This window comes from Orcinus orca, chromosome X, assembly GCF_937001465.1.
Source record: "Orcinus orca chromosome X, mOrcOrc1.1, whole genome shotgun sequence".
In the NCBI taxonomy this organism is placed as follows: Eukaryota; Metazoa; Chordata; class Mammalia; order Artiodactyla; family Delphinidae; genus Orcinus; species Orcinus orca.
Window position 1 is genome coordinate 40063701 of NC_064580.1, and position 25454 is coordinate 40089154.

General features: G+C 39.0%; 2 protein-coding genes across 2 annotated transcripts in view; one reads left to right on the forward strand and one right to left on the reverse strand.

Moving 5' to 3' along the window:
- EFHC2 (EF-hand domain containing 2) overlaps window positions 1–25454 on the reverse strand; it is a 200406-nt gene that overhangs the window by 125945 nt on the left and 49007 nt on the right. Inside the window, 1 exon segment of the mRNA XM_049704873.1 lies at window positions 25218–25411. Within this exon segment, the coding sequence (XP_049560830.1) occupies window positions 25218–25411 (194 nt within the window).
- On the forward strand, window positions 2119–4658 carry LOC105748748 (putative deoxyribonuclease TATDN2). Its single transcript, XM_033412208.2, has one exon. It carries the CDS (start codon window positions 2816–2818, stop codon window positions 4643–4645), a length of 1830 nt encoding a protein of 609 aa, XP_033268099.1. The 5' UTR covers window positions 2119–2815; the 3' UTR covers window positions 4646–4658.

A 25454-nucleotide genomic window follows, 5' to 3' on the forward strand; every position in this document is an offset into this window, starting at 1 on the left:
AATGTAAGAAGTAAAAATATTAGCAAGAAAGAGACAAAAGCTATCATTATAGATAGACAAAATAATGGCATAGGGAAACGCTGAAAAACTAAGAATAAATAAAAGATTTCAGCATAACCACAACTGAATCAAAAATATTCTTATGTACTAGCAATAACCACCTGAAAATACAGTGGAAGAAAACGGTATATTCACAATAGAATAAAAAATTACAAAACACTTAAAAATAGTTTTAATGAAAACTCTGTGACCCAGATAAAACTCTAAAAGTATTTACTAGAAGATATATGAAAACTTGACAAATAATAGGACAGGCAAAGTATATTCTGGATAAGCAGACTAAAATAACATATTTCAAATGGATATTTCATTGATGTTTTGGAAGGACTTGAAAAAATAATTCTAATTTCATCTGATAAACAGTCAGCCTATTAAAGATAATTATGAAAATTAAGAGTAATGTAGAAGACCTAACTGTCCTAGATTTTATACCTTACTTACTATTATGCTTCAGTTATTAAAACAGTGCAAAACCAGAGTAATGAGAGACACACTAGTGTGTGGAAAAGAATAGATAGTCTGGAAATACACTCTATTACATATAGGAATTTAACACATGATGAAAGAGGAATCATGTCAGCAAGTGAAAAAAGTACTAACTTGGAAAACCATCAATGTATATCTCCACCTAAAATAAATTATAACCCAAAATAAATACCAGATGGATTATCAGCTTAAATATAACAAATCAATCCCTTTTAGCCTCCAAAAAAAATTATATATGTGGCAAAGCCCTGAAAGGGAGGATGACCATTCCAGATTTAAGAGAAAAAGACAAAATTATGAAAGAAAATATTAAAATTTAACTACAAAAACAAGTTATAACTTCAATAGGCTAAAATATAAATTAAAAACAAGCAACATACAAATAAGAAATTTAGAACATATGACAAAAGCTTAATTTATAAAAAAAATTTTAATTAATTCTTAAAGGATCTTAAGAAAGAAATAAAAACAGAACTTAAAATGCAGGAGAGGTTCAATTTAAAAAAGGAAAATATTCACTCTAAAAAAGTATCAGGTAAGTACAAATTAAAATAACAGTGAGGTGCCGGTTTTGTTTGTTTCTCCTATTAAATGAGCCTGGTAGGGTTATTCATTACCCATGGTATTTTAAATTATTGCAGTTCTTCTGAGGTAGTGTGATGCTCTGAAGAGCCATTTTAAAATTCCTATACTTCTTCTCAGGAACTCCATTTCCGGGCACGCAGCCCAAAGAAACAAACCAAAATATGGAGAAACATATGTGCAAAGATGTTCTTTGCAGCATTTTTTTTATTACACAAAAAAATTAGAGTGGGATAAATTAAAGATCTAACAAGAAAGGAAGGATCTGGTGAATTATGGCACATGTATGTATTCTATGGCATATTATGAAGGCAGTAGTATGATGTTTTTTAAAACGATGCAGCAATAAGAGAAATGCTTAGGATATGCACAAATGTTGAGTGAAAAAAAACCACAGGACTGAAAATGGTAACATACTACAACTATGTTTTCAAAACCATGTATATTTAAACTATGCTTTATAAACCATAATTATGCTTTTCAAAAACACTGGTGGGAGGGGTGGGAGGAAAGTAACAAAAAGCAAGCAATGGCGGCAACTCCAGTGACGGGCTGGCTGCGACGCACACGAGGGGCGGGGGGCAGTAACAAAAAACAAGCAATGGCGACAACTCCAGTGACGGGCTGGCTGCGACGCACACGAGGGGCGGGGGGCAGTGACAAAAAGCAAGCAATGGCGGCAACTCCAGTGGCGCGCTGGCTACGACGCACATGAGGCAGGGGCGGACGGGTGCGAGGGACAGCTGTGGAGAGGAGGGAACAGACCTGAGGTAGAAGAATGGGGGGGGCACCCTGTGTGGCAGGAGTACTTCCGGTGGCCAGGGCAGGTGGGTGGAAGGAGCTGTGCCCTCCCCCCACCTCCTCCAGCGCTGGGTTCAGCCCCGCCCTCCTGTACTCCCTCAGCAGCCTGGACCTCTAGGCCACCAGCCCAGCTCAGGGGCCCCTGTGTGGGGTCCCTAAATTACCTTGCAGCCTTTTCGAGGGCTCTGACATCTCACAAGGGCCTTGTATTCCAAACCAAATAGAAAAGCTTTCTAATCCCAGAAGTGCTTTGATGTCCCGTAAGTGCCTTGACGACCCGGAAGTAACTGTGTAAAAAAAAAAAAAAAAAAAGTCGCTGCCATTTTTCTCGGGAGCTCGCTGAGGGCTTGGGCGCCGAGCCAAGCCTTCAGGCGATCCTGGATCTTTGTGACTTTTCCGAATAGTTTTGAGATCACAAACTCAGTAGAAGGACTTTGACATCTCTGGAACACGGAGAACTGTGATGGGCCAGTGAAAGAAAGGAGTAAGTGCCCTAAGCCGCGGGGGTGGGAGCGGCGCAAGGTAAAGGACCACAAGGAGCCCCCAGCAAACGCGGATGCCTCTGGGGGCCCAGTGACGTGGCGTCCTCCAGCCAGCCAGCTTAGGGCTGTGCATTACGTCCAGGGGAGCCTAGCCGCCCGGGTGCCTGAAAGCTCAGAAGGAGGTCCTTGTGGCCTTCAAGCCGAGGTTTCCTGGGGTTCATCCTGTCAGGGAAATTCCACCTCCTCATCTTACTTCTCTTTATACTCTTCCCGTTCCTCAGGTTCGCGTGTGGGTGGAGCAGCCTCCAAAGACTGCCTGATTCGGAGCACTCCGGGTTCCTCTCGTGCGTGGAATCGCCTCAGCGCCATCCCCTTTGTGCTTTGCCAGCCCCGTTCTAGAAGAAATGGCTTCTTCAAAGGATGTCCACAACCTTACGGGGAATTCCAAACATAGTTTCTATAGCTCCATAAACCCTGAATTTGCAGCCATAGCTGAGGGTCAGAATAATGAGACTGAGGAAGCAGACGAGGGCCAGAGAAGCTGGGGTAGACAGCAAGACCAAAGCTCTTCAATGATATATGTGAAGGCGATCCGGGGCGTGCTGGGAACATTGATGTTAGAAGGAGAGGCTGCCACTAATACAAATTGGAGCCCAGGACAGCAGCCCAGCTCTGGAGGAAGATCAGCCACAGATGTCCCCTTCTCTGCTCCTCAAAGAATAGTGTCTGCCTCAGAGGTCAGAGAGAAGATAGACACAAGCGACTTCTGTGACAGGAGAATGATGGTACATCGTGAGAAGCCACTTGGTGACCCAAGGGCACTCATTTTTGAAGGCAGCTCTCCAGCCCTAAAATTTCTAGACAGACGTGACTGTCATTCACAAATCCAGAAGCATCAAGATAAGAGTATTGTAACTGAGCACCCTTCTTCAGGAGGTGGCTGGTCTGACGTGGATGAGAGTTCTGCCTTCAGATCCCCTCAGGAGGAGCCAATCTCACTCAGTGCCGCAAGAATTTCAAGGCCTCCATCCTTCACAGCTGAGCCTGTCACCTACTGGCCTAATTTGTATAGTGGTCCTTGGCATGACTCTGCCAGCTACTGGCCCAGTAGTCCCAAGCCTCCTTGCCTTCTCTCCATGGGCGGCAGCAGCAGCAGCAACACATCCCAGGCTGGGAAGAGCAGCCAGAGTTTCTTGAGTGGTTATACCTTCAATTTTCCAGTGTACTCCCCAACCTGGTCCAGAGAACTGAAGTCATCAGAAGAAGATCAGTCTCCAAATTCTCATTCATTTCATTTCTCCAGAAGTTCAGAAGCCAGGATGAAGGAGAGGAGACACCATCTCCAAGAGGAGACACCATCACGTTCTCGGGGAGGACATGCATCTCATTCCCTGCCAAGGAGCCACTGGAAAAAAAGCCTACAGGCGGGTTTCATTGATACCCATTGTCACCTGGACATGCTCTATTCCAGGTTGTCTTTCACAGGGACGTTTAACAAGTTCAGAAAAATTTATAGCAGCTCCTTCCCTAAGGAATTTCATGGCTGCATCTCTGATTTCTGTGATCCTCGCACACTGAAGGATGGTATATGGGTGGAGCTGTTGAAAGAGGATCTGGTCTGGGGGGCCTTTGGCTGTCACCCCCATTTTGCACGTTACTACCGTATGAGTCACGAAACAGATATTGTGCAAGCCTTACGGCACCCCAAGGCTGTAGCATATGGAGAAATTGGCTTGGATTACTCCCATAAGTGCAGCACACCTGTCCCACAGCAGCAAAAGATATTTGAGAGACAGCTGCAGCTGGCCATCACTCTAAACAAGCCCGTGCTGATCCACTGCCGAGAAGCTGAGAAAGATCTGAGGGACATCCTGAAAAAAATTATGCCCTCTGACTACAAGATCCATTGGCATTGCTTCATTGGCAGTTACGCAGTCATCGAGCCCCTTCTGGACTACTTCCCCAACATGTCTGTGGGCTTCACTGGAGTCCTGACTTACCCTTCTGCCTGGGAGGTCCACGATGCTGTGAGAAAGATCCCACTGGAGAGAATCGTCGTGGAAACCGATGCTCCCTACTTCATCCCTCGTGGGGTTCCCAAAAACCTTTGTCCACTTGCCCACCCAGGCCTGGCCCTGCATACGGTTCGAGAGATTGCCAGAATCAAAGGTCAGCCACTCTCCCACACCTTGGCCACCTTACGAGAGAACACTAGTCGCCTCTACAATATTTAAGCAGAGAGGGCACAGTCAGGAGTCTTCCAGAAAAGGGAGACCAGCAGGCTGACAACATGGACTTGGTTTGAACTCTGCCTGTGTCCCAGGTCAAGGATATGTTTGGCAAGCCCATTGGAACAGAAGAAACCAGGACAGGATGTTCTCCACAAAACTTCTTCATAAGACTTCTGCTTCCGGCTGGTAGGGAGGGGTGCAGTGGGATGGGAGGAAGACTAAGGGGAACTGCCCTTGATGTTATTAGGGGTTTCCTTCCAGCCCAGTTGTGCCAGGGTAGTCAGTAGAGAAGAAAGAGTTCCATAAGGTTCTGGTTTGCTAATCCAAATCCCTGTTCTCTGCAGCCTGTGTTTCTGAGCAGTTGGTGACTAAAGTCACCCACCTACTTGTCTTTAAAAAAAAAACAAAGCAAGGAATGTTGAATTTTAGAAGTGAGCTAGGTGATTTGTTCCGTTTATTCCCAAAATGTATTTGTTATTATAGGAATTCTATAGTCCATATGGGTTGTTGTTAAATTTGTAAATTCAGTGACTGTTCAACTTGCAATTTCTTATTTCTAAAGATAAACCAACAGTAGCATTTCATCTAAGAGGAAATCAATTTAGATAAAAATTAGTTAATAGTCATAATGTGCCAGGGAGGGCTGTGGGGGACCTTAGAATTGATGGGAGCCAAATCGGTTGAATTTTACAACCACTGAGGAGATGAGTTTTGAATCTGAACTGAACTCCCTCCCCACACTTGGATAATTCCAAAGCTCTTCAGATAACTAGCATACTAGTAATAGCAACTCTTCATTCAAATTGCTCTGATTCTTAACAAGGCCCAAATGTATATCATTTAGAAATACCATTCTCCACAAGGGCAGAAACAGAGAAGAGCTTCAGCTGCCCATTTGGCAAACAGCCTTCCTCCTTGAGAAATTAAAATGAACCCACATTTTAAGGAAAACATTTGAGTTAGGAAATTTAGCTTTGCCATCCAAGGCACACACCTAAGTCTAGGAGTCCGATTACTGGATGAGAAATTCCATTTTTAAAATGGAAAATCTCTTTTACTCTTGAAAACTAAATCAATGAAAAGAGGCCCAGCATACTTCAGACTTCTCTAGTTTCCTTTGTGCCTATTTATGAGGATCCAGAAAAATCAGCTGGCTCCTCACCATCTGGTTCTCAGCTCAGAAGTCTCCTCCACAGAGAAGCCCTCCCTGACCACCAATCTGTAAGTGTTCACCTCACCTGGGAGGAAAAAAATCCTGGACTTACTATTTTGATTTAGTCCTAGCACTTAGCCCTGTCTGAGATTGTGTTGTTAATAGATATGTGTGTTCATTGGTTATCTTCCCCACTACATTGTAAGTTTCCAAGCTTGTTAGTCTCCTTCACACTGTACATACACCCGATGTTAGAAGAGTGCCTGGAACGGAGCAGGCACTCAGCAAAGATTTCTTGGATTAACATATGAATGAATAACTTCGTTAACACCTGGCAGTTAATGATAGTATTTGGGCGAGGTGGCAGATATTAGTAAGAGAATAGAGTAATAAGCCATCCTAGTTCTAGCATTCCTCTTTAATTTACAAGGCAAGGCAAGGTTGAAAGGCCACCTATATTCTGCCGGTAGATGTCATCCATAATAAAAGAAATAAATGAAAAAGATCAAGCTCTCCCAGGAACTTGACAGTTCATATTTCCTATAAATAACACTGAGTATAGCATAGATTTCCCCTTTGTTGGGAATCCAGTCTTTTGAGAAGAAGAAAGCTGTAGCTGAAGTGCTTCACTTTCCTTAGTAGAACAAAAGAAGCTGATGCAGTGTTAAAGGTGCAACTTGATTATATTTTTCAAGACAGAAGACGTTCAAAAATTAAGCCAATGTTTTGAGTTAGGAAGGTTTTTTTCCATTTAATGTACACTTTAAATAGACATTGTTCACAGTGTGTCCCTCAACCCACTGGAGCCCTGAGCTTGTGATAAACAATTTTAGGGAAGAGGGTTCCATGGGCACACACTTTTGGTAAATAATGAGTTGTACAAAGTTCCTCAGATTTTTTTTTCATTTCACATTTCCTGTGATATGCTAATGTGAGCCACAAATACCCAAGAAGGTGTTTCTCAAAGTTACTTCTAGATTAATTTGATTAACTTTAGGTACAATTCAATGAGCTCAAGTTCTTTGGAAACACGACCTTAGTCACACTCTTGCTGTTATGATGCCCTTATCACATTTTGTGCATATCTCCACTCATCACATTCCTTTCTCACAACATAAGATCTGTGGAGAACACAATGTTATTCATCTGATTCTAGCAAAGTGACATTACCAAGTGAGCATTTTAAAAATGGGTGTGAATGAACGGTTGCTTTTGTAAGCACACAATCAACAAGATAAACAGGATATACACATATTATAATTAAAGTAAGTTTCCTTTCCAAAAAAAAAATGATCTTCTTATATGGAGAAAATACTTTCCTTACCTGCTCCTCTCCCTCTACAATTTTGATGGCAAATGCACAGACCATACTCTGCAGTGTTTCTAACATGCAGGAGAGAACCTTGCCATAATTCAGCTTTATTTCTTTAGGAACGGGAGTGAGCAATATAGTCTTTTCTGAGTGTAGTACATCCAGAGTGGCCTAAGTCAAAACTCACAATCTTCCTTTACTTATTTCTTGAATACAGTAAAGAACACTTGTTTCATCTATTCATGTTACTAGTAAAAAACAAAAACAAGAAAAAAAACACAAAAAACAAGAACCAAAGAAACCACAAACAAAAAAAACCCACCAAAAAAAACACAAAAAACCCACAAAAACGAACAAAAAAACAACTCGTGATCCAGATGTCCCTCCCTCCCTCCCACCCTCCCTATCCCACCCCTCTAGGCAGTCACAGAGCACGGAGCTGATCTCCCTGTGCTATGCGGGTTTGAGACTACCAAAGAGCACAAAGTGGGGGGAAAAGTCCACAACCCTACTACTTAGAGACAATCACTTCAACAACTGGAGTAGCTCTTTGGAGGTTTTCTCTAATATTTCCCTAGTTATTGGCCAATTCCAGTGTTGTACTCCTTGAGTCAACTTTGCTACTTAATATTTACTATAATATTCACTTCACTTTATAATTAGCATAAGCAGTGCATTTTATTTCCTATGAATTTGTGATTTAAATACATTATTTTGTGTATTTTTGTTTGCTTTCCTGAGTAAATAAGCTAGAAGTCTAGAAGTTTGTTAATTCTGTTGTTTTTAAGACTCAACTCCTTGACTTCTTGTTCAAATCTATTCTGTTTACTGATTTACAAAATTCTGCTTTTAAATTTATTAATTTTTTCCTTCAGTTCTCGGATGAAATTTTTTGTGTTATGCTTTTTCTAGTGCCTTAATTAAATGCTTGGTTTATTTTTAATTTGGGGGGGAAAGAACAAAGCATTCAATATTATAAATCTGCCTTACTTATAACTCTGCTGTATCTATAGGACTTTTTATTTTAATGAAGTTCATTTTCTCACTATAAAAATTAATACATATGCATTACAAAAATATGAAAATAGGAACAGAAAGAAGTGTAGGATATTTCTACTACCTAGAACCCACTGTTTTGTTAATGTCTTTCCTTAACATAATGGTGATTCTATGTCAAATTGTGTATACTTTTAAGAAATTCATATTTTCATTATGCCAAATTATATATACTTTAAAAAAATGATTATATTTTCATGCCCATACTCACTGAAGATTTATGTGCCACAAAATCCCGCCACCAATCTATATACAGTTTTCATGTTCTGGTGTATTTTTACTTTAAAAGTCTTTTTTCTTTTTTAATGTAGTTAAAAACACAAAGTATATATGTTTATTAAGCAGAGTTAAAAGAAGGAATATTTACAGGTCCTAGAGAAAGATGATATAAGAAGCCTTTTTCCCCATTGATTGAGAGAGATTTCAACTCTATTCATTGTTACTTTTAATTTGTAAAGAAGTGTCAGTTCAAGTGTGAATAGCAAAAAATTAACATCTATTGGAACAACTCCCTTGAATGGCGAAAAATACTATATTTTTTCTTTTTATATCCCTATCTTGCATTTGTCATTTTATTATTATTTATTGTGCTTTTATCTTTCAATAAACATTTAAAATGTTTACACTGTTTTCAACTTTATTTATATTTTATAATTACTTATAAGTTTGTTTCCATTGCTCACCACTAACCCTTTTATTTCATGACTTCCCTCATGGTTGAACTGTTTAATTTGCTTTACAACTGGCTGGAGTACATGTTCAAGCAACTTTCTCAGGAAAAGTATGTGGACGGCATATTTGTGAGAAATCATATATCTGAGAACATCCTTCTGTGGCTTTCACTAATACCACCTTGGCTGAGTCTAGAATTTGTGGGTCACAAACATTTTCCCCTAAAAGTTATAGACATTGCTTCCCTGTCTTCTGGCATTTAAGACTGCAGAGAATTCTGATGTCAACTTCTCCTTCTTTGGGGGTTAAACTACTTTTTCTCTCAGGATGCTAGGTAATTAATTTGCTTTATCCTTGACATTAACATAAAAAACGCCAGACTATATCTAATTATTGGTCTCTTTTTTTGTTGTTTTCTCTGGTACACGGTAAGCATTTGATCTGTAGATCTGTGTGTTTTTATAGTCCAGAAAGTTGGTTTTGTTTTTATTGTTTTTTTATGGCATGCTTAACTGATTTGGTTGCTTTTAATCTAGCTTCTAATTCTTTCGGAACAATTGTCTATATATTATAAGAGCTCCATCCTCTGTCCAACCTTTCATTACCTATCTCAAGCTCTCATATCTGACCTTTTCCTCTGCATTCTGGGAGAATTTCTCAAGTTTGCCTTTTCCATTACTCATCTCATTTTCTCCAGTTTCTTTTTTTTAAAATTTTACTACATATAATGCTTTTTAGTTTCCTCACATTTCTTCCTCCTTCAGCAAGTTCCCTTTCCTTTTCACCTACAGTCTCATTCAACAATATTTTAAACGTATTCTCTTTTCTCCTTCTAGACTTCACTTCAGTTTGCTTTAAATGCTTACTTTGTTTTGTATACTTCTTTGCACTCAATAGAAAGCACAAAGCAAATCATTATCAAAAATATTCATTTTCCTATAGAAGGCATATTTTTAAAATAAATATTGTTTTTCCTCTGCCTCTTAAATACTATGTTCTCCTCCATTTACACCGCAGAGCCTTTTCAGAAACCTTCTGTTGGGTTTCTTTGTTCATTCTTGAACAAAGAGCAGTCTATCCAGGCTGATGTTTTTCTAAAAATAGGGTGGGCAGGTCTTCTTTCCTTCCTTCAGCGTCCATTCCAATGTTCTGATTCTTCCTCTCAGTGGGAAGCTGGTTGATAGAAATTCATATACATGAATGTTAAGGGAAGCAGGGACGGAATTGGGGCCATGGAGAGTCCCCTTAAGGAAAAACTTCAGATTTTTCCACACAAAAATTTTATAAATTGACCTGACCTCCACTCCGGGAACAGAGCGAATATAACCAGTCCTTCGTGTGCATTGCCTGTCGCATCAGAGAAACGCCCTAATGCAGGGCCTGCTTTTTCCCTCAGTGTGACTATTCCTGGGCCTCCTAGTGACACTCTTAATCCATCAATAGCTGTGAAAGTAAGCCAAGTGGAAGCCCCTACAGGTTGTCCTAAGCCCCCAACTCAATTCTTGTCACTTTCTTAGGAAGTGAAATTGCATGTTGGTTTTGGTATAATTCTTCAATATGATTTCATCTGCACTGTATCTAGTGGAAATTCTTCACAGTTTGCAACAAGAAGATGGACCTCCTCCCTGGCCTCCAACACTATTATGGTTTCTCCGTATTTAAAAATTTTGAAGTCATTTAACTGGGATTGTGAAGGTGGAGAGGTTCATCTAAACATCAGTGCCTAAGTTATAATCTCACTCCAAATTCTCATTTTTTCCTCACTTTTTTTTGATAAATTTATGTTCCTATGGATACTGTGTTTAAATAGGCATATCATTTTAGAAAATTCAAGTTATACAAATCTGAATCTCATTTAGCTTGTTGAACATAAGAGATGGTCAATAAAGGTAAATTCAATTTAAAAATGACAAAAAATACAAACTATAGAAAGATGATTTCCAGAAATTTTTCATATTATAAAAATATTATCATCATAAATCCATTTATAATTTATGCTCCAATTTTCATGACTAAATCTAGGTGGGTTTAAGATGAAATGCACCTAACCTATATGGACAGTATAAGCATTCATCAAATTTATTTTTACTTGCCTGCTTCTTCTTAAGACCTGATTTTATGGTTTATAAAAGGGGAAAAAGATGTGAGTAGAACGCTAGAATATTATTCTTGTAGCTGTATCACTAATTAACCACATAACTGGTGCAAACCACTTAAAGTCTTTGTTCCCTGGTTAACCTTTTAGCAAAAATTAGAAAATCAACACTTGCTCACCACAGGACAGTGCAGCACTATTTAAAGGATTAAGAAAATTATGTATATATAACAGCACTTTGGAGAGAAAATGAATGTATAAAAATACTGAATAATATATAAATCAGTGTAGGATGCAAAGCTAGAAGCTTAAAAATACTGTCAAAACCACATCTAAAATTGTCTTTTCACATCCTTATGGAATCTATTGGGCAAAGCAATTTAAAAACACTTGATATTACTAAGAGAAGAGGTTCAGACCCACTGCTTAAAAATAAGTCTTCCTGGAAAAATAATTAGGTTGAGAAGAAGGGGGTAACCCTATCCAACACAAATCCCATTGCTAATCATGGGGTTTCATAAACTGAATAGAGAAAAATGAATATTCAAATATTCAATATTAAAGATACAAAAGAAAAACAGCACCTACAATATAAAAGACAAATATTTGGTAAATATATATATATATATAATTTACCAAGTATTTTATATATATTTTTTCAGAGGGAATAATAATGGGACCTGAGGCAAAAACACTCTTTCTTGCCATCATTTGGAGATATTATGTACTTTAAAAGGCTGGATTCCTCCCAAAAGAGTAAGAAGAAAGATGCTTAGATAAGATGCCTTTTATGTTCTCCTCCAATCGAAAGAATCTATTCTATACTTCTAATAATTACTCAATAAACTGGATTCCCCTGTACATTAGATTGTCCTACTGGTTTCAAAGTATGTCACTTACTTCCCACAAGTGCATCAACAGCTGAGATCACAAAATGGATACTTCATATGGAAAGGCTCCTGTATCAAAAGTAACATAGACCAACCCAGTTACAGAGCACCTGCTAAGTTCAAAGCTCTATGAGGAGTGTACAGCATTCAATAAAACAATCTCTCCAGCTACAAGGATTACACAGTCAAGTAAGGGAGATTAGACTGTATGCAAATAATTGCAAAACAGGGAATGGTACCACCAAATAATTATAATGCGCTGGAGATAAAGTCATTAGGAGAGACAAAATAATATTCTTACAAAGCCATTCATCGCTGAGCACCTGTGATGTGTCAGGCACTGTGCTAGGCTCTGAGAATTCAAAGATAAATGAAAATAGCCAACTCTGATTAAGTAGTTATAATGGGTCAGGCAATGTGTTAAGTTCTTTTACACTCTATCTCATTTACTCCTCACAACACAGCTCTAAAATAGGTAATATCGTGATCCTTGTTTTACAGAAGTCAAGGTTTAGGAAGTTAAATAATTTACCCAAGGTCTCGAGATAAGAGAATAGGACAGCTGGGGTTAGAACTCACACCGCCTAGCTTCAGAGGCCACCTTCAGAGGTTAAGCATTATGTCCTGAACTGCCACAAAATCCCCACCACACTCCAGCTCAGAGAAGAGTAACAGGGCGATTCTAACAGGGGTCTGAAAATGCTCCAGTAGGAGGGGGAAGCGCGAACCACCTGAGAGAGCATCAAGAAGAACGCATCACAGTGGAGGTGACAAGTGAAATGAGCCTTCAAGGCTGAGAGATGAAAGAAGAACTGCATGCGTGGACAGGTGGGTAAGGGCATTCTCTGTGGAGGGAGCAGCATGTACAAAGTTACAAGAGCATGGTAGTATATGGTATGTGGGGTCCTGTGAGTCATTTTGTGTGGCTGAGGGCTGAGTGGGGAAGGGGTGGCAGAGGAGATGAGATGAGTAAGGTACAAGAGCCAAAAGGCAGGTGGTCCCCAGGCCATGCAAAGCTAAGTCAAAGGATTCTAAATATTTTAGAAAGTTAGCCCTGTAGCAGAGTGGGCAGTTGAAAGGGGAATCAGACTGAAGGCAGGGATGGCGCTGAAGAGGCTACTCTCTGGATGAAAGATATGAAATAGGATAGCAGCAGTGGCCTTCAAAAGGAGACTGATGGAAGGGAGATTTCAGAGGGAAACAAGAGAGGACCGGGGTCAACTGATCAGTGACAGAGGGTAATGGTGGCTCTCTTACTTGTTTAAATATAAACAAAAATATATAATTTAGTGACTTAACATTTAGATGGAACTCAAATAATGAGCCAATGTGGACCAGGCCCAGCATGGTAATATAGTCCAAGAAAAGGCTGAGCAACCAACAGCAATTGAAAACTCTGTCTCACCTTAGCTCCCTGAAGAAACTCTAAAGGTGATCCAATTTATGCTCCACATCTCCACTTCTCACAAAAATGCCTTTCCTCTCTTTTTCAAGTCTTGTCAGTCTCACACTTCCTCACCATCAGTGCTAAGACATCTCTCTCCCTCTCTCTCTCCTCCCCCCAGCTCTTTCCAGCCCTTCTCCCTTTTCTGCATCCCCCAAAGCCTGAGAATCTTACTGAAAAACTCAGAAGAATCCTTAGAGGATGGAGCGGGGTGGCGGGGGAGTGGAATGAGCAAAGACAAATTTTTGTTCAGCAGGCAGGGTGTGGGGAAAAGGAGAAAGCTGGGAACACACATTAATAATATTATCCCCATTACATATCAGTAAGAACCAAAGCTTCAATTAATAAAGCTGACTGTAAAAGCCAACTAGACCAGAATTGAAAAACAGCTTTATTTTTGAAATTCAAACACAAATGTCAAAATAAATGCTCTGATAATCATCAGAGAAATGCAAACCAAAACCACAATGAGACATCACCTCATACCTGTCAGAATGGCTATCATCAAAAAAGTCTACAAATAACAAATGTTGGCGAGGATGCAGAGAAAGGGGAACCCTTGTACACTGCTGGTGGGAGTGTAAATTGGAGCAGCCACTATGGAAGAAATTAAGGAGTTTCCTCAAAAAACTAAAAATAGAACTATCACATGATCCAGAAATTCCACTCCTGGGTATGTATCTGAAAAAAAACAAAAACACTAATTCAAAAAAATACATGCACCCCAATGTTAACAGTAGAATTATTTACAATAGCCAAAATATGGAAGCAATCCAAGTGTTTATCAACATATGAATGGATAAAGAAGATGTGATATATACAGACACACAATGGAATACTACTCAGCCATAAAAAAGAATGGAATTCTGCCATTTGCAACAATGTGGATAGACCTAGAGGGTATTAGGCTTAGTGAAGTAAGTCAAAAAAAAAGACAAATACTGTATGTTATCACTGATATGTGGAATCTAAAAAATAAAATGAATTAGTATCACAAACAGACTCACAGATATAGAGAACAAACTACTGGTTACCAGTCGGGGGGGGGGCAAGATAAGGGTAGGTTTTAAGAGATACAAACACCTATCTATAAAATAAATAAGCAACTAGGATATATTATATAGCACAGGGAAATATAGCCATTATTTATTTTATAATAACTTGAAATGGCAATTCAATCTATAAAAGTATTGAATCCCTATGTTATATACCTGAAACTAATACAATATTATAAATCAACTATATTTCAATAAAAAGTTTAAAATAAAAAAATAAATAAATGCCCTGAAACACCAGATGAAAAAAATCAACAAGTAGAACCAGAGATAGAATAAAATACACTCAAAAACAGATTTTATATTTTAGGCTAAAAAGGAGGGAAACAACAGAGTAGACTACGAAGGAAGTAAAATTTTGATTAAACATAAAAGGGCCTACATGAAGTTTCTAGAACCTAGTTGACAATGGTGTAAAATCTTTGAGTTTAGAATAATCGGAATGCAAATACAATTGTAGTAGTCTATTACTGACTGCTATTAGTTCAGAATAGTGAAAAAGTAAAGCAATAATAAATGTAGTTATTTATCACCTTTCCCCTAAAAGACCATTAAGTGAATTTGCTAAAATAGAAGACACATGACAAACTCTCTTATTAAACAATAGAAGACTTTTTAAACTACCTTAATACCCACAGAGTAAACGGAACACTGGGGAACAACTGGAAAGAGCAATGCATCGATAGCTTAATGGCTACTTTTTAGAATTCACTGGTCTCAATGGTGGCATCTCCAAACGGATTCTTCTGGAATATGGCAGAATTTGTGCCAAAGAAAAATGCAAGAATTCTGCAGCACAGGTGATGACTGGGATAGTCCGAGCTTATGCTTCACTTCCCCTAGGAACACCGTCCTCCCTACCCCACGTAAGAAAATAAGCCAGGCCTTAAAGCAAAGGAGGAGAGTTAATTCTTCAGGACTACATGCGATGAGCTGGACACTTGATGTGCATTGTCCATCTGATGCTCATGGCAATTCTAAGATAGGTTTGTTACTCTTACTTGACAGATGAGGGAATTAAGACCAAGAGAGGTTAAAAACATAGCCCAGATGAAATAGGTAATAAATGGTAAATCCAGGTTTTGAACCCATCTGTCTGACTGAAACCCTTGCTCTCTCCCCTACACCAGAGAGCCTCCTATTACAGGGGTGTTGCAGGAGGACCATGTTCCCAAGGGATACCCCAACCAATGTACACAGAGTTCATTCAAACAATGCTCCATCTGGGGAGACATACATATCCTGGGTTCAATCCTACAGGTAAAGGGAAAGGAAAAGACCCTGGCAATAATGATGATGATGATGATGATGATGATGATGATAATTCTACTTTCCTAAGAAGAGAAGTCAGCAATTGCAAGGCCTGGGACAGAGGAAGACAAAGTAGGCAAAGGGAAGAAAGTTAAATAGGGCACACTTGATGGAAGACGAATAAAAATGCATGAAAGGAAAGAGAATGAGGATGAAGAGACAGACGAAGTCCAATAAGAGAGAAAAAGAAATAGAGAAAGAGGTCAAAAGAATGGAAGGGGAAAGATTAAGGAGGTTGAGAGATGGGATATAAGAAAAGGAAGTGGGACAACATTGAAAAAAGAATGGAGATAAGTATTTCTGTCCCCCTTTCAATAATGTGGAATTCATGCCCTCCCTGCCACCTCCCCATTTCTGATGTCCTAGAATGAACAGCCATGTGCCATCAATTATTTGTACCTCTGATAAAAGGTTTATGATAATGACATGTGTCCCTGATGAATCCTCTTTATTAAAAGAACTATTACCACACTAAACACCACAATGAATTTCATACTCAGAATAGGTATTTAAATAGAGGAGCATAATTAAAATAAGTAGAAGGATATGAACAATTCTAACATGTTTAAATTTAGAAATTAACAATGCTAAATGTTTTTAAACCTCTGAAGGGAGTTAGGAGAGCAATTTATTTGAAAAAAATAAAAACCAGCATGTTTAAAAATAAAGGAATATCAATCCAGAGAATGAAAAACAATTATAAAAGTAACCAGAAATCTGCCATGGTGAATTATTACATGTGAATTGGCTGCACTTTCTTTATATACATACACAGCATAAAGCTGTGCCTCAAATCTTAAATCCCAAACAGTGAGCCAGACTCCAGAGAAGACACACTATAAGATTCCATTTATATGAAGTTCAAGAATAGGCAAAACTATAGTCAGAGCCATGGAGGAGGGCTGAATGGAAGGGGGCATGAGGGAACTGTCTAGGGTGGTAGAGATGTTCTATATGGTGTCTGGGGTGTGGTTACCTGTGTATACATTTGTTAGAACTCATGGGACTGTATGCTTAAAATGGGTATATTTTATCATATACAAGTTATACCTCAGTAAAGTTGATTAAAATAAAGACTCAAACAACAAAATCCTAGAGGAATACAGTTTTCTGTGTCCTGATTGTGGTGGTGGTTACATGAATCCGTACCTGTGATAAAATTTCACAGAACTATAAACTAAAGAGGAAATATGAGTGCATGTAAAAACTGGTGAAATTCAATTAAGGTCTGCAAGTTTAGTATTATACTAATGTCAATTTCCTGGTTTTGATAATGTACTATAATTGTATAAGATGCTGTTGTTGGGGAAAGCTGGGAAAAGAGACACAGGAACTGTCTTGTGCCATTTTTGTGATTTCCTGTAAGTACAAAATTATTTCAAAAATATTTTTTTAAAAAAGAACATAGATTATATAGTCAGTATTTGTACCATCACCCACCATCAGTGTTAAAAAAGGGTGAGCTTACTATAGGGTAGAATCCTGAAAATACAAAATTCAGGAAGGTAAATAATCTTTTAAATGTTTCCAATAAACCTGCGGCTGGTCTGAATTCAGAGAGGGAAGTAGTTTTTAATAAATAAACATTGCTGTATAGATTAAAAATTCAGATCAAAATATAAATCAGCCTAAAATATAAGTCAACAAATCAAACAGTAACTATCAGTTCCTAATTTGTGATCTAAAATGTTATACATGACAAAGATTTTTGTGTTCAAAAAAAAAAAAATCAGTATGTACAGAGAATAGCCATGTGAAGAGGCAGCAAGAGGGCGGCCATCTGCAACCCCAGGAGAGAGGCCTTAAGAGAAACCAACCCTGCCAGCACCGTGATCTTGGACTTCTAACACCCAGAACTATGAGAAAATAAATTTCTGTGGTTCAAGGCACCCAGTCTATGGTATTTTGTTATGGCAGTCCTAGACTAATATATTAAACTGTAATTTATATGCCATAAACTCACCTCTTGTCAGTATACAGTTCAATGACTTTTCATAAATTTATAGACCTGTGTGATCATCACCACAATCCAGTTTAGAACACTTCTATCACCCCCAAAACATTCCCTCTCCCACTGCCAACCCCAGGCAACTACTGATCGGCTTTCTCTGATATATTTGCCTTTTTTAGAATTTCAGATAGATGGAATCATACAATATGAAGCCTTCTGTGTCTGCTTTCTTTTACTTAGTATGTTTCTGAGGTTTATCCATATTGTACTATATACCAGTAGTTTCTTTTTATTGACAAATAGTTTCCATTGTATGGCTATACCACATTTTGTTCATCCATTCATCAGTTGATGGACATTTGGGTTGTTCCCTGTTTTGGGCTATTATGAATAATGACGCTATAATCATTCACATACAAGTTTTTGTGTGAACATATGTTTTAATTTCTCTTAGAAATATATGTAGGAGTGGAATTAACTGAGTCATGTGTTAGCATATATTTAACTATTTAAGAAACTCCCAAACTGTCTTCCAAAATGGCAGTACCATTTTATATTCCCTCCAGGAATATATAGAAGTTTCAGTTTCTTAACATCCTTGTCAGCACTTGGTATTGTCAGTCTTTTTAAGTTATAGCCATTCTAATGGGTGTGTAGTGGTATCTACTCAGGTTTAAGCTCAAAAAGACAATTTTAACTTTGGGCTAATGCGAATAAGCCACAGGCCTACTTATTGATAAAAAGTATAACCCTTTTAAAGGGTCTTAAAATTTTGCCTGGTAACCACACTCTAGGTTTTAGAAAAGAGGGGAGGAAGAACTCTCTCTTCTTCAGTCAGAGACTCATTTATGAACCTCATTCTTTTTATTCCAAAAACATTTATTCCAGATTTGGGAGTTTTTATTAAACGCCTTCTGAATTTCAAAAGATTAAAGAAAGCCATAATGCATGATGAAATTAGAAACTTTATCAGTTTAACATAAATTTAAAGAAGGTAATTTTGTGTTTTAGAAATAGATGCAGAATATACAGTTGAGAATTTGGGGTATGACATGTTTGATTTCAGGCAAGCCTTTTGTTTTGTTTTGTTTTTTGCGGTATGTGGGCCCCTCACTGTCGTGGCCTCTCCCGCTGCGGAGCACAGGCTCCGGACGCGCAGGCTCAGTGGCCATGGCTCACGGGCCCAGTCGCTCCGCGGCACGTGGGATCCTCCCGGACCGGGCACGAACCTGCGTCCCCCGCATCGGCAGGCGGACTCTCAACCACTGCGCCACCAGGGCAGCCCCAGGCAAGCCTTTTGATTTCATCTTTAAAGCTCAGTAGGTGAAGATTATGTAACTGTGACCTAAAACATGGGACTTAAATGGCAATGTATTACAAGCACATTGTGTTATAATTATACATATCGGTGTCTTTTATGAAATGATTCTAACAGGTTTCAGATAATCTGACAGTCACATAAACCTATGGAAATTTTTCATTTGACCTTTTGGGTATGGTTTAAAGGTATAGTATCTGACACATTTTCTAGTTATTTTTAAATTTTTAATTGTATTTTATTTTTATATACGCTGATTATATTTTGTAACATTCCTAATTGGCTTTAGGCAAAACTTCAAGGATCTGTAGTCATGTATTGTTCTTTGCCAATACAAAATTCTAGCCTACTTGATCGCTCCTTGATCCCCTGTGGGAAAACTAAAAAGTTTGGCTGGTATTGGGTAAGGAGAAAAGCAGCCCCTGACATGCAGGAGCCAGCCTGGCACTATCAGCTGGCCTTGGTGCTGCTACAGGCTGGTCTGGCAGCCACAGCAAAGCCTTGGTGTTCTCCCACTGAACATGAACACTTCCGGAAAATACCATCCTCAGACAAGGCTGCTCTGTGACCACAGTGGATCAAGACCAAAAAAACAGACCACTCCGTAGCTACATCTAAACACAGACAGAACATAAACATCGTCCAAGCCACAAAATGCCAAATATCTTCCTGTCCTAGCTCATGGGAGTGATGGCCGCTTATCTCCCAATTACAGATGTAGCCTCGCTCTAGTCTGCTGTCCCCATAAATGAGATTTATTAAGATACACAGTCATAAAAAATGGGCAGAAGAACTGAACAGACATTTTTCCAAAGAGGAATGCAGATGGCCAACAGGCACATGAAAAGATGCTCAACGTCACTAATCATCAGGGTAATGCAAAACCACAATAAGACATCAACTCGAATCTATCAGAATGGCTACTATCACAAAGACAACAAATAACAAGTGTTGGTGAGGGTGTGGAGAAAAGGGAACCCTCGTATACTTTTGGTGGGAATGTAAACTGGTGCAGCCACTGTGGAAATAGTATGGAGGGTTCTCAAAAACTAAAAACAGAACTACCATAGGACCCAGCAATTCCACTCCTGAATATGTATCTGAAAAAAAACCAAAACCACTAATTCGAAAAGTTACATGCACCCCAATGTTCACAGTGGTATTATTTACAATTGCCAAGCTATGGAAGCAACCTAAGTGTCCATCAGCAGATAAATGGATAAAGAAGAAGTGGTGTGTACACACACACACACACAATGTAATACTACTCAGCCATAAAAAAGAATGAAAATTTTTGCCATTTGCAGCAACATGGATGAACTTGGAGGGCATTATGCTAAGTAAGGTAAGTCAGACAGAGAAAGACAAACACTGTATGATATCACTTATAGGTGGAATCTAAAAAACACAATAAACTAGTGACTATTACAGAAAAGAAGCAGACTCACAGATATAGAGAACAAATTAGTGGTTACCAGTGGGGAGAGGGAAGTGGGGAGGGGCACTGGGAGTAGGGGACTAAGAGGCACAAACTATTAGGTATAAAATAAGCTGCCAGAATATATTGTACAACATAGGGAATATAGCCAATATTTTATAATAACTGTAAATGGATGGAATACAACCTTTAAAAATTGTGACTCACTATATTGTACACCTGTAACTTACATAATATTGTACAGCAACTATACTTCAATTTTTTAAAAAAGATACACAGTCATTGAAGTACCCCCGCTTCCTGAGAGCACCCAATCCAGAGCAAGGCCTCACTTCCTTCGATCCTCTCCAAAATTACCTAACACAAGCCCAAATCTTATAGTAAGTCTTTTCTAACACCTGCTTACTTAGACATCCCACAGTTACTCAGGGTATATGTTTTCCCTCACTGCAAGGAATAATAAACCAACTTGTTCAATTAAAAAAATACATCAAGGTGACCCAAGAGATCAAATTATACTTTAAATTTTTGTTTTCATATTGTTCAAAGCATAGAGATCCAAACAGTACTAAATAATCAGCTCATCATAAACTCAATGTCAATGAATGCAGTTATTAAAATTCTAATTCTGTGGTCAGTAGTTTTGATTATAATTATTATGTATACAGTAGATGGAAAAAATGAAATATTTCTAAATGCATGCATAATACCCCATAGGATCAACCTTTATCCTGCCACTTACTACTATAATAGAGTCATTTGCAAATCAGCCAACAAATTAGGCTAACTAGGAGCCATTGACAAATGAAGAGAAATGAGTGTATAATTGTAGAGTATGTAAATGATGCTTAACATCCAGATAAAAGTCATTAAAAAACATTCAGTCATTTGAGTATTTCTAACTAGTCTGACTTTTTTATAAAAGCAGGTAACGATAGCAACGGCGACACATTATAAACTACGAAGTGCCCAACTTCAATCAACAAGGAAGCAGTAGGTGCCTGATGTAATTAGAAAGAGCCCCAGGTCAGGAGATTCAGGGTCTGGGCTCCGTTCTAGGATGAATTTCCCTGTAGTCATAGACTACATGCCACAGACTGAGACTCAAGACTTAGGCAGAGACTGCTAGAGGTAAAGGGGTATTAGCAACCAGCTAGCCAAGCCCCACGTCAGGGTCAAGGAAACTCAGGCTCAGACGCATAAGGTGAATAAGCCACAATCAGAACCCTGCCCCTGCCCCACTTCTTGCCAATGATTCCTCATTTATAAAATGAGAACGATCATCCACGTTTGCTTCTTCCTGATAGAGGTGCTGGGATGATGACTGGAACTAACTGGTTGAATGAATATGTGCTTGCTTGTATTTAAATGAATTCAACGAAATAACTAGTCTTTGGGCAGTAGGTGCAGTATCAGGCAAAATTATGTTTGGCTATTTGCATAAATCCTCCCACTGCCAAGGGTTTTAAGCAAGTTAGGACTGTGTTTCTCAATGGGAGCAGTACTGGCATTTTAGGCAGAATACTCTGCCCGGTGGGGGGTTGCCCTCCCTACGGTGCAGGACGTAAAATACAAGGCTGGCCCCCAGCTGCTCCAATAGCAGCAGCACCTCTGGGTCAGGTCTGGCCCTAGGGCGAGGCAATTTAAAACATCAAAACTAATGCCAGAAATCCATAATGAACAAAATACCACCATGTTAAACAAATATGGAATCAGTGCTACTGACTTTTTTTTTTTGCCTCAGGCTCCAGTATGGCTCAGCATGGCAGTTACTGATCCTGTCTTTATTATAACATGCTGGCATTTTATTCAACCTGAATTTTTTGCGTTAATTTTTAAGAGATTTCATTAAAATATTATCTGGCGGGTTACTGAGTTTTGGGGTGCCCCAAGACAAGTGCCTCACTTGCTTTATCCTAGTCCAGTGCTGCTTCCCGTCATTGCGACAACTTAAAACACCTCCACACATTTCTAGACGCCTCCCTGGGTTGAGAACCTCTGAAATAGGGGCTGATTTTTCTCATTTAACAAGAAGTCTGGAGAGACACAGCCCAGGCCTGAAACAGTGGCTGCATGATGCCATCGGGGCCCTAGATTCCCTGTATCTCTGCTGCAGTCACAAGATGGCTGATGTGCCCCCAAGGAATTATGTCCTAGTTCCAGAGAGGAAAACAAGGCAGGGCGAAGGGCAGGAAAAACATACCAGCTGAGCCTGACTCCTTTAATTAGAAAAATACGTTTCCCAGGAGCCCCACCCAATAAACCTTAACTCACATATCATTGGCTAGAAGTGAGCCAAGTGGCCAGCCCTAGCTGCAGGGAGCCTGGGGGAGGTGAACACCTGTAAGTGGGCACGTCTCCAGCCTGAATAAAACTAGTGTTCTCTCCATAAGAATGAAAGGGAGAGTGAAGAAAAGATAAATAGCTAGAAATGTCTGCCATGAGGGCCAGGCAGGATGATAAATGCTGGCTCTTCTGCGTGACTGCAAATAGCATCTTTTCTGCTTGTAATTTGATGGTCTGCCTGAGCAGAGCATTTTGATGGTCACTTTTAGAATTATGGATAGAAACTGGAACATTGTCTTAGGTTGGGCTCCATAGAAGCAGAACCTAAAACAGGGATTTAGGTGCGTGTGATTTATTAAGGGCGTACTCTTGGGAGAAACCTGTAAGGGAGTGAGGGGAACAGCCAAAGGAAGAGAAATGATCCAAGCGAGGATGCATTCTCACATGAAGCTTTGCCGAGGCTTAATGCCACAAGGGGCTATGGGCCTAAATCACAACACAGAGTTGTCTCACCTTAAAGAAGCTCAGCCTTTTACCCTTGACAAATCAGTCAGCCATTTGCTACCCGGTCCTGTGATGAGGGGGCCAGTGTAACCTCCCAGGTTACCTCTCTGGGTGATGCAATGCCCATTGGCCAAGAGCAACACTCCATGGAGGGTTGCAGGTGTGAGTTGTTTGCCAAAGCACTTGCTACAGCTGTTGGGGAGGGGTGCCCCACCCCTATCATGGGTCTGGGTGGGCACCAAGAGCATCTACTGCAAATATTAATTTTGATGCACTTTCCAAAGAACTGCCTTTATTTCTACTTTGTATTGTTTGAGAATGGAACCCTAGGTATATTGTTATGATTAAAAGCTGTTGTAAAAACTGGCAACGAGTTGAAAGTGTCTCATTTTCAAGAAAAATGATTAACAGGTGTTGACTTGTTTTGTTGAACCACAAATGCAGAAAGTGCTTTATAATTTGCTCTGGGTATTAACCAGGATCCAATCTGAAGTTCACAATCTCATCAGAGCACGTAAATATTTCATAGTCTTAGTGTCTCATTTAAAGCTCAATGAATATTTAATTGAAGTTGACCAACAAAATAACTGAAAGAATTATGTCGCATTTAGTTAGGCCTGAAATGAGCAAGCTCTTCATTTTCTCAAGTAGTTTAAAGCTAAAATTATTCCAACTTCATGAAATATTCTACATAATTTTATAAGTAATTAAAGGGCTATAAAATAGGCTCGAAAGGCACATATTAAATACTGAGAAAAACATGAAATAAAATGAATTTTCAACTTTAAATGCAAGAGAATAGTTTAATATATGGTGGCCTACATTATTCAGTGGTGGATTACACTATTGTCAATACCCTCTTTTTGACACAAGAAGTAAAAATAGAATCTTTTGTTTGACCCTTGAAAATTAAATATTCTAGAATGGTGATGTGCAAACACCTGTAAGATTGATGTTAACAGGAAGTCATGCATGATCTACCCAAGTCAGTCAACCCAGAGACTGCTTCTGAACTCTGGGTCCAGCACTAAGCCAGGTACTGAAAATAATCAAAAAAAAGAAAAATATTGGTCCACGTTCAAAGTAGAGATGGTTTCCGAGGAAAGAAGCTTTCCCGTGGTCTGTTAGATCTCCATAAGTGTCAGAATGGGGCTTCAAAAGAAATATGTGCTCTAATTGATTGACCCTAACTCAGATGACATGGGATATGTCACTTCTACCGAATTTGAAGACATTTTAATTGGAATCAAAGTATTGCCAACCAATCCATGCTAAGGCTGCTAAAAACTTCCTGGTAAACTTAGCATACTACAGTTTGAATTCTTTAGTCCTGAGTTATTTTTTAATTACAGGACCTAAATAATCCAATAACAAGTTCTTTTTTGGAGAACAGACCATGGGGCCGTGATACAAGGTTGTGTGATAAACAGAGCATATCCATATAGCTGCCTTGTGGAAAATAACTGGTCACCTTGGGTTTTTCCCCTTTGATCTTAGTCTCTTTTTAAGATACTCAAAAGGATCGCCTTCTACAACTGTCAATATGCTAGTATACGTGCATGTGTTATGTATACAAACACATATCACTAAAAAGTTCAGACTCTTGTCTAATAATAGCACCTCTTTCCTTCACTTCTACAATTCATGCCATGTCACCCTATGGTCCTCAGGGATGAGGAACCATAATTAGTATGGAGAAAAGAAGAGAAGGCATTTTCCCGTTGTATTCAATGGCACATTCAGAATCAAACAAAATTCTTTAGTTAATGGCAATCACTAAGCAAAAGTGGCAGTCTGACCAGACTCTTACAGTCTGTAGAAGGACATTATCCTGTCCAGGGCAGGAGATGAGAGAAAGGTTGATAACATTAGCCAAGAAAGGTGATGAACATTAAGCATCCTGCAGCCAATGTACCTAGTCAGAAACAGGAGCAGGGATAACTTTTCTTTGTTTAGGGTACTTTTGTTCTAGAATGTGTCATTTCAGATGAACATTTACATTTACATTGAGGACTCTTATTTTCTCACATCTACTTAATATTTAGTACATGTAACATTTTAAGACTGCATTTCTCCCAGTGTCATGTGACTTACCCTGTTTATCAAAAGCCACCCAGGATGGTGAATCAGTTCCCATTCCTTTAGGAAATACACTATGTTTTGGCTTTATCTTTTGTCCGAGAAGCAGTTCTCCACTTATTCCTGGTTTATCTTCACTCACCAGCATCCTAACATTGTTGCAAAAGCCCCAATGTTGAGATTTGTGGAATTTCTCTTTTCCCATCTGTGAACACAAGAGACAATATAAAATGGCCAAAGTTACTCTT